Source organism: Myodes glareolus, chromosome 10 (assembly GCF_982192425.1).
Source record: "Myodes glareolus chromosome 10, mMyoGla1.1, whole genome shotgun sequence".
Classification (NCBI taxonomy): domain Eukaryota; kingdom Metazoa; phylum Chordata; class Mammalia; order Rodentia; family Cricetidae; genus Myodes; species Myodes glareolus.
The window spans coordinates 52,315,064-52,329,501 of NC_142035.1; the positions used below are offsets into that span (position 1 = coordinate 52,315,064).

The 14,438-nt window shown below is 40.1% G+C and overlaps 1 protein-coding gene and 1 pseudogene across 5 annotated transcripts in view; both read left to right on the forward strand.

The window, feature by feature from the left end:
• Atp8b4 (ATPase phospholipid transporting 8B4 (putative)) overlaps nucleotides 1-14,438 on the forward strand; it is a 171,662-nt gene that overhangs the window by 72,117 nt on the left and 85,107 nt on the right. For all 5 annotated transcript variants that reach the window (XM_048459636.3, XM_087911238.1, XM_048459634.3 and 2 more), the window contains exons 11-13: nucleotides 4,048-4,136; nucleotides 6,815-7,011; nucleotides 11,418-11,626. In XM_048459636.3, coding sequence (XP_048315593.3) covers nucleotides 4,048-4,136; nucleotides 6,815-7,011; nucleotides 11,418-11,626 — 495 coding nt within the window. The remainder of the gene's footprint in view (nucleotides 1-4,047; nucleotides 4,137-6,814; nucleotides 7,012-11,417; nucleotides 11,627-14,438) is intronic.
• LOC148120646 (large ribosomal subunit protein eL34 pseudogene) lies at nucleotides 9,690-10,130 on the forward strand (annotated as a pseudogene).

Consider the following 14,438-nt stretch of genomic DNA (forward strand, 5'->3'; position numbering starts at 1 on the left):
TTTTTTTTTGTTGTTGTTAATGAGGTTAAGTAAGTCTATGGTTATTTATGTCGTATTTCCATCTTTCTTGCAGAGAAAAAACCCAAGCTTACCCGTATATTTCTTTTACTTTAAGCTCAAAAGCATGGAGATTTCAAAGCAGTCTCCCCATCTGAAGGTCTCGTGGTAAACATTTGATCCCTGTTATCACCGAAGTGGAAATGCCTCATCCTAGGGATGGGCTGTCATTCAAAAGTTTGTTACATTTGTATGATCTTGTTCAAAATGACAGTTCAAGGCTCTAGTTCAACTGAGTCATATTGCTTGTCCTAGGACAGCTGTTGATAGTCAGTCTTGAGAGCTGTTGGGGGAGCCAAAGTTTTCATAAAAATGTCTCTGTAGGAAAATCCTTTTATATGAATGGAAGGAGTTGAGTTGAACAGAAGTCCACAGACTAGGGATCAGGCAGATGTGGGGCAGATCAGGAAGCGAATCCTTTCTCTAAGTCTTCCTAGGCTCCTCCCTGTGTGGACCACAGGATAATATCAGCACACTAGAATACCTGGCTGAGGTGCAATGCATGATGTGTATGAAAGAGGATACTTGTTGATATCTTTGCCATGCCTGCTTCTCAATTCTTTTACCAACAATTCAGAACACACTAATGTCTCTCTGGGCAGGGCTGGGAAAATGGAACTATTCTCTGTATTTTGGTGGAGGAGAAAAGGAGCTCTCTGTTCTTTTGTGATGAGTCCCAGATGTTCACTTTGAGATGGCATTTGTCAGGTAGATGTTTGTGAAACAGACAATATTTGCATTGACTTTAGTTAAGAGAGAGCTTAATCAGAACACTGGCAAGCAGAGAAAGTCAGGATTGTTCTTGTCTACGTCAGAGTTGAATATATAGGTACCCTGAGTCCCTAAGCCTGGACTTAGGACACAAGTTGCAGGCAGTACTTAGATCTTGTGAAAATTGAATCCAAAATGAATTACCAACTCTTATTTTTATATTTAAATCCCACTTATACATCCTGTTTAGGAGGCACAAAGATGAACTTCAGAGAGATGGTTTACTTTACAAACTTATCACTCACAAGGTTAATACACATGGACATCTGGTCATGCTTTCCTGCTGGTGGCTGTCCTCAAGAGGGGAGCAAAGCTTGTTTCTGAGAGAAGAGGCCATACTTACTCAAGAGTCTGTAAGCCCAGTGCCATCCTGGTGTATATAAAGTCCCTGCTGTGCTGGCCGCCATTCATCTTCCTGTAGGGGTCTTAGCTCTTCATTTTCCAACCTTCTCTTGCCTTGCAGGCTTGTCTTTGTAGTTGGTATTTACAGCTTCCCTTATGTTTGTTTTTTGTATTGGTGAGTCTTGGAAAAAAATCAAAAGGAGGAAAACGATTAAACTCTAGGTATTTATTCACCAAATCTACATCCTTATGTAGTTAGTTCAGATTGGTTGGGTCCTTTAACATAAGATCACTCTTGTAAAGGCTGAAAGCCTAGAGCTCCCACCTTTAGGATTCAATAATATACCTTCCCTTAGGGTCAATAATAATAATACGCCATCACTTTGTCTCAGGTGGAGAAACAGTTTGATTGCTACTAAGCTGTCTTACTGTATTAGTCTTTTGCTTCCAACTTGCCCCTACCCACACTTTATGGAATTTCTACATAAACTTTTCTATAATTATTCTTATTCGGTGATTCCTGTTGGGATCCTGAATGAGGTACAGTATTAAATATACATTGATTTATTGTCTCATGTAGTTTACAAATAATAATTGAGAGCAAGAGCTTTTAAGTTAGACATGTCGAGATTTAAGTTCTGTTTCTGGGCTTATAGGATGAGAAGTCTCAGGAAAGTTAAATTCTTGACTTGCAAGAACTTGTTTGTCACCTTGTAATCATTAGAGAACTCAGGCTTCTCCAGGGATGAACCCCTGACAGGTTATTCAGTCCCTACTGCTCTATCTTAAACACATGTACATATGAGCAACTCTAATGGACTCAACAAATTATCTATCTATCTATCTATCTATCTATCCATACATATATGTGAATATATAATAGTAATTAAAGGAGAGAAAGTAGCAAGAGACTTAGGAAGAGTTGTGGGGGATGAGAAGTGGATGTGATGTAAATACAATATGCTTACAGGAAATTATCAAAATAAAATAAAAGTACATTTGCACATTACCCAAAATATAAGAAATATTAAATTTATGGGAAGTTTAATTATTTACTGAATGCCAAGTACATTCTAGGCACGCTATATTGCCTAAGGTAATGACTGATTAACTAGGGATTAAATGTAGGAAAAATCCAAATGTATTCCCTTTACTCATATGGTTGTCAGTCTTGTAGGATAGAAATTATTTGATATTTCAATATGCTACTTCCATGTAATTATGATGGTGATTATATAATCTCAAGTAGAGATGAGTGCCGATTAGAAGAACATGCATTCACAATAGAATTATGAAGAAAGAATGTGATTAGATCGTGACTTTGGGTAAGACTTTCCTGGGTTGAGATTTATAGACAGACGAAAATGAAGGGCCAGGAAAGTGGAAGAAAGTAGAGAGTATAAGGAAGGCAAGAGCTAACTACTTCACAGGCCGTGGGCCAAGATGTGGTGTGAGTGAGGTCAGAAACCTTCAGTGTTCTGATGGGGAACAGAAAGCAAGGAGATGCTCGTTGGGATGTGACTGGAGGTGGGGGAACAGCTGGGCTATGCAGACCTCATGGTTTATGTGTAAAAATTTGGTCTTTATCCCAAGAGTGTTTAAGAGGCAGAATATATTAAATATTTTAAATAAATATATGGGAAGGATGGAATCTTGCCTACAGTATGCATAATGCTTGTAAATGGACAGCAGGCCCTGAAATGAGGGCACAGTTGTGGTTTGAGATGCAGGGAAACAGTGATTAGCATTCAGGACAGAGCAGATGCAGGGAGGCAAAGGTAGTGAGCATTTTTAAAACTAAAACTTTACTAAGAGAATTTGTAAATTAAAAAAAAATCACAGGCCAAAATTAACCAGACCAAGAGTCAACAAATCTCTACATACTTCCACGCAGTTATAAAAATCATTCTGAAGCCGTGGAGTCCAGTAACGAGACTTTTTTGCAGTTAGGAGATGATATTTAGACCAAGATAGAGACCATGGGACTAGAGAAGAGGAATGTCAGAAACTTCTTAGAAAGTTGGATTAAGAAGCTTTGTTGACCAGATTTAAAGGTGAGGATGAGGCACACTGTCAAGTATGATTCTGTATTTTGTTGCTGCTATTGTTTTATTCTATGTTTAAGGAATCATTTCAGTTTTCCTCTATTTGTTAAGATTAGCTTTGGGTCCTAACTGATGATTATTTTGGAGACTAGTCCATGGGTTGCTGAGAAAACATGGATTCTGCACTGTTGAGATGGAATATTCTGTAGACATCTGTTAAGTCCATTTGACCTATGATGCCATTTAACTTAGGCATTCCTCTGCTTATTTTTGGTTGTGAGCCTAGACTTTAATGACTGAGCCATCTCTCCAGCCTTAATTTACATTTTTGTCAGGGTGGCCTGTCTGTCAGTTGGTAAAAGTGGAAAATTAATCTCACCTTCTACTATTTGGTTGAACTTAATTTGTGACTCTATAACTAAAGCCTTTTATTTAATGAAATTGGGTGTTCTGTGTTCAGGACACGCATGTTTAGAATCATAGTATCCTCTTTATGGGTTTTCTCCTTAATCAATATGAAATTACTTTATCTTTTCTCACTAGTTTGGATTTGAAGTTTATTTTTTTAGACATTGGAACAATAACACCTGGTTGTTTTATGGATTTCTGTTGACTGGAATATTATTTCCCATCTTTTAGCCCTAAAGTAGTTTCTGCCTTTTGTGGCTTCTTTCTGAAAGGTAGCAAAACAGAAGATTCTTGCCTTTTGAGCCAGTCTACTTGTCTGTGCCCTTTGATTGGGGAATTTATAACATTCAGAGTTATTATTGAAATGTATTGATACCTGCCATTAGACTGTTTTTGTCTCAAAATTGTTACTTGTTTTTTACAGGTCCTGACACTAAATTAATGCAGAACAGTGGCAAGACAAAGTTTAAAAGGACAAGCATTGATAGATTGATGAATACCCTAGTCCTGTGGGTAAGTTTCTCACAGGTTGTTGAGCAACCCTTGTGCTGTGCATTAAGAGGTTGAGGCACATTCTAGTACTCTGGGTGAGTAACTTTCAGGTTGAATAGAGGCTAGTACTCTGGGTGAGTCACTGACAGGCTCAGTAGACTCTAGGAATTTGAATGAGTAACTTTGCAAGTTGAGTAGTACTCTAGTACTGATGGGCATGGTCGATCGGTAGTTAAAAATTAACCAGAGTAGCTTAATATAAAAGATTTAGCTTTAATAAACAGAAGAAAGGAAACTTACAAAACCTGGGTTCCAGCTATCCAGAAGTGCAGGGAACAAAAAGGGCAGAGCCAAGCACACCTGGACTTTTATTTGTTTTGTGTGGCCCCAGGGGGACACACCCTAAGCAGAATGTGATTGGCTGAAGTTCCCCATCATAGCACTCTGGGAGAGTCACTGGTAGGCTGAGTAGTCTAGTACTCTGAGTGATCCACTGGCAGGCTAGGTAGAGTCTAATACTCTGGGAGAGTCCCTGGCAGGGTGATGCACACTCTGTTTCTGTGGGAGAGTCACTGACAAGTTGATGGGTGCTCTGGTGGCCTGGGTATGTCATTGTGATCGAACTGGGCAATGCCACAAGTCATTGCTATCTTAATATGTTTAATTTGCTTTTCTGAGAATTCATTCAGAAGTCTGAACTCTTTTCGAAACTTGCATTTGGCAATTTTATATTTAGGGCTCAGTTTACTCACTTTTATTTCCTAGATCAAAATAAATTTTCAGCCAGTGGTAGGAGTTCTTGTGAGAGGTAGCCTAGTTTTTATAAAGGGCCTTTGTCTCAAGGATTTGTGCTTGGAAAGCTAACTCACTTTTGAGATAAGTAAAATCTTATCTTTGCTCAAATCCTCTCTACATAGTGTGGATAATGGTATCTATCTATCTATCTATCTATCTATCTATCTATCTATCTATCTATCTATCTACTGTCGTCTCTCTCTACTGTCTGTCGTCTATCTATCTATCTATCTATCTATCTATCATATCATTATCATCATAATCACTTATCATCTATTACAGGGTAAAGTCACTGTCTCAGAGGCTGGTATTGTCCTCTATTTCTGTGGTTGGAAATAGGATGATTTTTCTCAGGACGTAAAAGCCAAATTTTTTTTTCTTAAGTTGGGGCATTTAATGCCAAACATCATTTATTTCAATTGTTTAAAGTATTTCCATTCAATTAATTTATAATACCAACTGTTAAAAGGAGAAGATACCAAAAAAAGGAGAAGATACTGTGATGTAGATACCAAATTGGTAGGGTATAGGGGACACACAACTTAATTTTTCTCTCATATCTAGTTTTTCTAATATATCTTCAGTAAGGATTTCTTCAACTTTGTCTTTATATTCTATTTTATTCATGAGAATGAAGAAGAAAACAGCTAAAGACCTCAGGAAAAGTCTTTATTGGAGAAAAATTTGACACATTCCTACTTTGTACATTCATTTCTGCCTCAACAGTGACTTAGTGTGAGCCTCTGACACAGAGAAACCCTTAGCAGAACGAATCTCCCCAGATTCATTTTCAGGACATCACATTTGTGTCCTTAATCTGTGAGACCGAGGGTTTAGACTCACCGATGACTTCCTTGTCTCTGATTGACGGGCTTCTAACATGTTTGCTTTTCTAATTCTGATAGTAATGGTGACGTTAAAATCTGGTACACATTTTCACCTTGCCTCCCACTTACTTCAAAGATTTCAAACGCAAAGTATCTACATCACAAGGTGTTTCGGCTCATCCTATTTTTCTGCCGTCCGCGTGTAAGGATTTGCGGGCAGACCCACAGTGAAGAGCTCCGGCAAGTGTGAGGTGGTGAGAGAGAGTCCCAGTCAGGGTAGTAGTTGCTTATCTTGTTGCTGTTATCAAACTCCTGACAAGAGCCATTTAAAAGAGGAATTCAGCTTGGTTCACAGCTCTGGGGATGCAGCCATTCATGGTGGTGAAGACGTGGCCGAAGGAGCGGGAGGCAGCTGGTCACGTGGCACACACGGTTAGCGAGCAGAGAGAGGTGGATGCTGGCGCTCAGCTTGCTCTCTCATTTAAACAGTCTGGGTACACCTGGTGGTGGGTTGTCGCTGCCCACATGTAGATGGGTCGTCCCTCTTCAATTAATCGAGTCTAGATCATCTAGAGTCACCTACAGGCTTGTTTCCATGTTGATCCTAAAGTCTATCACACTGTCGATTGAGGTGAACCATTACAGTACATTACAGCTGGACAGCAGATGTGCCCTGGTACCGCCAGGGCACCGAGGGAACATGGCCTTCTGGACTTCAAGCGTTGGACTTAAAGCATTGAAACGTGATTTTTCTGAGTAAGGGTTTGTAACTGCCTTTGTGATATGGGTCAATCTGCAACATAGTCTTTTCTGTGCTTATTCTTTTGTTTTTAATCTGAGAATAATTGTATCTGCCTTAGTGAGAGTTAGTGGGAGAATCAAGGGAGAAAACGTATGCCAGATTTTAGCCATATGAAATTTATTCGTATGCTTTATTTTAAGTAAGAAAAGGTTTATATAATTTGATTTTCAAATGATAGTTTCTTATGGGAAATTGATTTGTAGCTACATTGTGTTGATTTGACAAATTTAGGGTTCACGTTAACCTTCACTTCTATACCTCTATTCTTGTTTCAGATTTTTGGATTTCTGGTATGCTTGGGAATTATTCTTGCAATAGGAAATTCAATCTGGGAGAGTAAAGTTGGAGACCAGTTCAGAACTTTCCTCTTTTGGAGAGAAGGCGAAAAGAGTTCCTTATTCTCAGGATTCCTAACTTTCTGGTCATATGTTATTATCCTCAACACACTTGTGCCCATTTCATTATATGTGAGGTGAGTGTTTACACTGCAATGGAATCGCTTCATCACTGCCCCCTGTGTGACCTGCTACGCGTGTTAGAAATGAGGTGACTTAGCTCTTTAATTCTGTTTTACCTGTACTTTTTAAAAATCACAATGAATATATTTTATTTTCTCCTTCATTAGTAAGGTTTCTTAGGGTTGCATTTCTTTGGAGCATGTAAATTGTGCTATGCTCAAGCAATCTGATGAATAAAATTGAGCTGGTCTAAGGTAAGAAAAAGAAAACCTGGGATATTTTGAGATGTGACCTCTCTGTCATTGGTTTGCCGCAGGTGCCAGGATGCAGGTGCTGTTCTGTCATACATTAACCCTACAGAATAAATTACCTTATTATTGGCAGCCATTATAATACAGAAAGGACTCACAGTGTGTGTGTGTGTTCTCTCTTTCTATGTGTGAGTGTATGCTTGCTCTCTGTGAATGTATTCTCTTTCTCCAAACATACGCATGTTTTCCTCCCTGCTTTCACCTCCCCTTTCTTCATGCAGATGTGTGTGTGTGAGTGAGTGTGTTCTAAAAGACTTAGATAGGTTTACCCGAGACATTCTCTATCCCAATTCTTTCAAGACTGAGTCAGACAGTACCAGAGATCCTGGAGCCAAGCTAGGACTTGGTTGTTTGTCAGTCCTTGCCATCAGGACTTTAAGAACATACAAAACCTGCAGCTCTGAACCTCCACTAATTACGACTAACCTCTTTTTTCTCTTTCCAAAAGCTGAGCTTCAGTGAAACAAGGGAAGTAATGAATAAAATTCACTCTTGTTTTGGATAGAGGTCAGGAAGCTGAAATGCCAAGTGATGGGAAATTGAAGCTTGTGGTCACAACCCCACACATCACTCCGGGCCTTCTGCCGCTGTGGGCAGCCTGAGCCCTGTGTGATCTGTATTCTGCTGGCTCATCTTTGATACTGAGACGCTCTCGTGCTTGAACCCCATTACAAAGCCGGTAGTAAAGGCTGCTCTTTGCCATAAAAGCTATATTAACTTTGTTGCTTTCCTCTTGTGTCTCCTAATAATCAATGTGACAGCGGCGTACCATCTGCACGTGTGCACAGTGCCTTACCATCTGCGCATGCGTAGTTTATGCCCTTAGCCTGGATGACACAGGGTCTTTGTATGGTCTTTCTTGTACTGCTCTGGGGGAGTTTTCATTTAATGTTTTGAGAGGTAGTTTTGTTTTGTTTTTGTTTTTGTTTTTTTTTAAACATGGCTAGATTCCCAGGTTAGCATCCCTTTTACTTTTAGTAAATAGTTGTTAGCCAAAAACCATATTTATAATATTAGCAGCCCAGGTTTTTGATGTTGGCATTGGTAACAATATCCCTGGCCTTCATGAAAGTACTTGCCTTCTTTTTGTCTTGTATTCGTCAAATGTGTGCTGCTCTATAAAATGAGGACATTAAAAATAATTGATTTCTGAATTCCTTTGTATCCAAATCATAGCAATTACCTTTAGATATCTGTTTACATTTATTTGATGTAGGCACAGCACTTTGCTTTCGCAACCTTCTTCTGCATCGCTTTTTCTGATTTCAAAATCATTCTCTGGTGCTCTATAATGTAACATGAAAATGAGGCCTTGCCACATTCCAGAGGTGGCCTTGCTTCCTGTTTTAAAGTTTTGCATAAGGAACATCACATACATTATCTCATTTACGTGTCCCCTGGATCTTCTCAAAAAGCTCTGTTGAAATGGGGGAATTTATTTAATCAAGATTACATAACTAATTGCATAGTCAGAATGAAGAGCTAAAGGTCTAAATCCAAACGGCTGGCACTTGCACCTTGTTTCCTCTGTCTCTAAACCGAGTGGGATTTGGGACTGGCGAAGATGAAAAGGTCAGACTTTCCTCGTGCTGAATAACTGTGATCTCAACCCAATGGGAAGAGTGGGCCAAGAAATTTCAGGCTGTTTGGTCCTAAGTGCTTAAACACCGTGATACAGGACCAGAGACCTTCCGGGTGTCTCTGTGATGAGGGCTGAAGGCGTCCACAAAAGGCCCTATTAGGCTTTTGGATAGGTACAATACATAAACCAGTGCCATATGGCGAGAGTTCGTGATTCACTTTGAACAGTTAACAGTTCCAGGTGAGCAAAGACATTTACTTTGAAAACGATATTTCCATGCTGTCAATGTGTTTATGCTTTAAGAAAGGCCCACTCACAGTGTGTGTGTGTGTGTGTGTGTGTGTGTGAAGGAGAGGGCTGCGTGTTGTACTGTCACCCTCCTAGACCCTCTTTTCCCAAGCCAAATGGAGACCCATATTCTCGGACAGGCGATTTTAAGGCCCCAGAATGTGAGGGAATTTGCAGCTTTCCATTGGCTTGTACTGCAGCATGGGAGAAACTCAGAGATGACCTTGTCTCATATTACCCTTAGCTGGAAGTGTAGATGCTCCCAGTGTCCTTGAAGAACTAGATGTACAGCATTCAGTATTCAAGGAAGATGTGCACATCACCCAGCCTTCTTCAAGTGCAGATGAGAAAAAAAAAGATAAGAAATAAATTATAGGTTTACAATCTGCCGCCATCGGAGGACTTAGGCGGGCGGGACATCCTGGGGGACAGTGCTATAGCTGGCCTGAGGGTGAGGGGCGAGGAGAGGCTTGGGGTGGGCTCGACCTTGGCTCGTAGCCAGACACGAGTGGCTCGAGTCGTGGTAGTAAAGCGCTCAGCGACAGCGAAGCCCTCGGGCACTCAGAATGGTCCAGCGTTTGACATACCGTCGTAGGCTTTCCTACAACACAGCCTCCAACAAAACTAGGCTGTCCCGAACCCGCGGCAACAGGATTGTTTACCTTTACACCAAGAAGTTTGGGAAAGCACCTAAATCAGCATGCGGTGTGTGCCCAGGCCGACTCCGAGGGGTTCGTGCTGTGAGACCAAAAGTCCTCATGAGATTGTCTAAGACAAAGAAGCATGTCAGCCGGGCCTATGGTGGCTCCATGTGTGCCAAGTGTGTCCGTGACAGGATCAAGCAGGCTTTCCTTATTGAGGAGCAGAAAATTGTTGCGAAAGTGTTGAAGGCACAAGCACAGAGCCAGAAAGCAAAATAAACATGCACCTTTTTAATAAAAAAAGAAATAAATTATAGGTGTCTGCTATTATCAGTACAATTTTATGTTCCCCTGAATGCTCTTGTTAATATATAAAGACATGAATTTAAATCCAGTGAGCAAAGACAGGAAGCTCAAACTAAAATAAACCTATCCAGAAAAAAAAAGTAATGTGTGCAAGTGATTATGAACCTGGGCATTCAAAATAATTCCCACCACTGCTTCTAGTAGTGTGAATGATCTCTCGCTCTCTGTGTGTGTGTGTGTGTGAGAGAGAGAGAGACTTTCAAGCTTTCATTTAGGTCAGCAATAATTTAAAAACTTCTCCTATCAGTAAAATTACATAATGTCCAGGAACAAATCTGTTAGGGTGTGATGTGGAACTATAGAAAAGCAAAGTAAAACTGAATAAAATCACTCTATGTTATCAATAGAAGTGCTTGTCAAAATGAAATATCTGAAAAATGTATCTTTTTTATCCAAGTTGCACTTAGTTTTATGAAATATAGTTCTTTGAAAGCAGTGAACAATTTAGCACAAACCTTAGAGAAGCCCTCCATAAAGTCTCCTAGAAGAGCCATTCCTCATTTTGTCACACTATGGCACTATAGATGACAAGTTTGGACTAAGACCCTTGTCCACAAACTTTGCCTGTCTAGAGTCTGAATATATAAGTCATTACTGGAATGCAAGACAGGAAGTGGGAAACCTTTTTTTTTAGTCAAGATTCATCACGGTTTGCTTGCTACTTAATAGAGACTTTCTGCTGGCTTATTTGCAAAGTAAAACCCTATCAATATCTTAGAATGCATTTCTTCTAAATAGGTGTATGCCAAATATCTTCAGTAAGGGTCTGCTCACTCTGAGATGCAGATGGAGTTTCAAATTAACATGTCATACAAAACTCTCCGCTGGACTTTATTTAACATAACAAGCCATTGCCTGAGGTTTCCTGATGAGGCAGCCATTTTGCCTTATGATGCCTGTGAGGAAGTCACTTGGACACTAAGGTTTATGAATAAACAGCAGATTCTCAGCTGAGGCATTTCTGAAGGTTGCTAGGACCTAGGGACAAAGCATTTATGTTTTTTGTTTTTGAAACCCTTGAGGAATTTGGCAAAGCGTGGTGTTAAGATGTTGATGGAATCTTTCTTTCTTTCTTTCTTTCTTTCTTTCTTTCTTTCTTTCTTTCTTTCTCTCTCTCTCTCTCTCTCTCTCTCTCTCTCTCTCTCTCTTTCTCTTTCCTTCTTTCCTCCCTTCCTCCCTCCCTGCCTCCCTCCTTCTTCTTTTTCTTTCTTTCTCATCTTAACGGACCACAGCGTGGAAGTAATCCGTCTGGGACACAGTTATTTTATAAACTGGGACCGGAAGATGTATTACGCTGCCAAAGCAATGCCTGCCGAAGCCCGGACGACCACACTCAATGAAGAACTGGGCCAGATTGAATATATTTTCTCTGACAAAACAGGAACTCTCACTCAAAACATCATGACTTTCAAAAAATGTTCCATCAATGGGAGAGTCTATGGTAAGGGAATAGTTTCTTCTTCTTAATGATAACTTAATACATAAATAAGCAGCATCATTAAAAAAATAATACCCCATTACCCAAATCATCATGGCTTTCTTATTAAACGTTGCCATGATGCTTGGCATGTAATGGATACCCATAACTAGTTATTGTACATGTTTGGAAAAATTTGATGAAACTTAGGATCTGTTGCCATTCATTGGTAGAGATGATTCCCTTTGATACTCTTTCATGTGGTTTTTCTCTGTAGTGCTCCGGAGGCCCAATTCCCTGGAAGGATGAGTTTTAGCTAGCATTATTTATCTTGTTAAGCCAGTGTCTTTTGCTTCCTCTCATGTTTGCTGTGGGATCAATGTCAATACATGTGTTTGTGATGAAATTTAATATTTATTTCCTGAAGTGCATACTTTCTAGGACTCCTTCACAGCCAAGTTCCCCTATGCATTGTTCTATGTGAATAAATAATCTGTATTTGGGTTTTCAAGCATACCTGGCCCTTCTCAACTGGGTATTAGCTAGTTAGTAGACAGTTTCTTCCATAGAGAACATGGGAGTCCAATGGGGCCTTCCACAGTGTTCTTCTGGATCTCTTACCTCTTTCATGAAAGTCAAGACATTTTGGGAGGTCAAAGAGTTCTGAGAGAGTACGTTTTCTTTGTCTCAGAATGTGAAGGAAACATCACACATTGCCAATATTTTAAAGCAGGATTTGATCCTGAAGGAAAACAAGGGATCGAGAAACACTGTTCTGTCTTTTGACTTCCTCCTCTTTGAACCCTACCACATCACCCCTGCAGTAATGGTCTCCTAAGCTCCTTTGTACTCCTTGCTGCATATCCTGCCATCTTTGGGAGTGGACATGGTGACTCCAGCCTAAGTGCTCTTGCATGCCTCATAGTCCCATCATTCCTAGTAAATAGCATAGAACCATTACTGAAAATGTATGGGCATTATTTTCAGAGGCTTTCTAAGAATACTGCCTTGACCTAAATAGTAGTGTAAGTAAGAATATTTAAGAATATTAGAGGATATTATAAAATTTGAGGATCCTTTTGCTTTATATTAGCATAAGTAATATCATTTCTGAGAAGCAGTTTGAAATTATTAGACATGTGGGCCAATAGCCATTTGTAAAAATGTTTATTGCAGACTACTTTTAGAGACAACTTTCTGACATTTTCAAATAGAGGTCTTAAGATCTTTGTAAATGTTCCTATTTTAAAAAGCCTATGAAAGTTTGTAATTTCCCTCATAGTATACAGGAAAGGGATGGAGAGGGTTAAATATTCTCTTTTGGCCCTGATTATAATTTAGAATGTACTTATGCCCTTAAAACAGGTTCTTTCTTGCAGACCTCCAGACTGTTCAGATTTTCTTTTTCTTTTTTTAAATTTGGGCACAGCTTAATCTTGTTTTGAATCATAGATCTGGGCTTTGGGAAACTGTAGCTTTTTACTCTGACTTGTCATCTTAGTTTACTGTTGCTGTGATAAAACGCCATGACCAAAGCAACTGAGGGAGAAAAGGGCTTATTTGGCTTCCATTCCCAAATCATTGCCCATCCTGGAAGGGAGTCAACACAGGAACTCAAGCAGGGCAGCGTCCTGGAGGCAGGAGCTGACACAGAGGCCGTGGAGGAGTGCAGCTTCCTGGCTTGCTCCACACGACCTGCTCAGTCTGTGTGATTATAGAACCCTGGACCACCAGCCCAGGGACGGCACCTCCCACAATGGGATGATTCCCACATCAATCACTGACTTAAAAAATGCCCCACAGCTGATCTCATGGAGGCATTTTCTCAGTAGAAGCTCCCTCCTCTCTGATGACTCTAACATGTGTCAAGTTGACATAAAACTAGCCAGCAAACTTATCTTCATCTTGTGTTTGGGATCAGAACTATTACCTCCTTAGACTTTAATTTTTCTTCTGTTTTATCACAAGTCCTGCAATGGGATTTCTTTGGGGGACCATTTAGTACAAAGACACGATCGTTTCTCATCATTTCATTAGAATAAATGCCTGTGTGATCATGATAGGACCATGACCATGTGAACCCGAGATCTGTGTTTCAGGAGGTTGACTAGAATCATTACTAGCTCAAGGACTCCTCCTGCATGGCAGGTGAGATGCCTTCATAGCTTAGACCTGCACCTCAGAAAAAACACAAGCAAACATCAAACATCATTACCATGAAGTTATATGTGAAGAAAAAGACATGGTTATAAATTCCCATCATACTGACATTTTATTCCACTTTTGACTTTGTTCTTCTACTTTCTTATCCATAAAACTTGATTCAAAGGCTTCCTAATGCCAGGTTGTTGAAGGTGAGGATGTAAGTATCTGGTACAGGTGCATGCGAATCCCTCACTACTGTAAAAAAAAAAAAAAGAAAAAGAGTCCTACTCAATCATATCAGCCCTTCAAATACCAGGGGAAGGCTAGAAAAACACCCAAAGTTCCACAACCTTCCCAGACTGTGTCACCAGTTGGGAACCAGGTGTTCAAACATGGGAGCCTATGAGTGACTTGTCATACTCAAACCATGACATTCAGCCCCCTGCTCCCTAAGGCTCATAGCCATCCTTTAGGCTCACGGCCAGCTCATGGTACACAATGTGCTCCACCTGACTTAAAAAGTTCTTATGGTCTTCAACACTCCTAGCGCACTTCAAAAGCCCAAAGTCTCTTCTGAGACTCCAGGTAATTTCTTAACCGTGACCCCTGAAAAATAAGAGTAAGTGTGTACTTCCCACATACAGCAGTGTAGAAGAAGCGTTCTTTTTTTCCCTTTTATAGCTCACATACT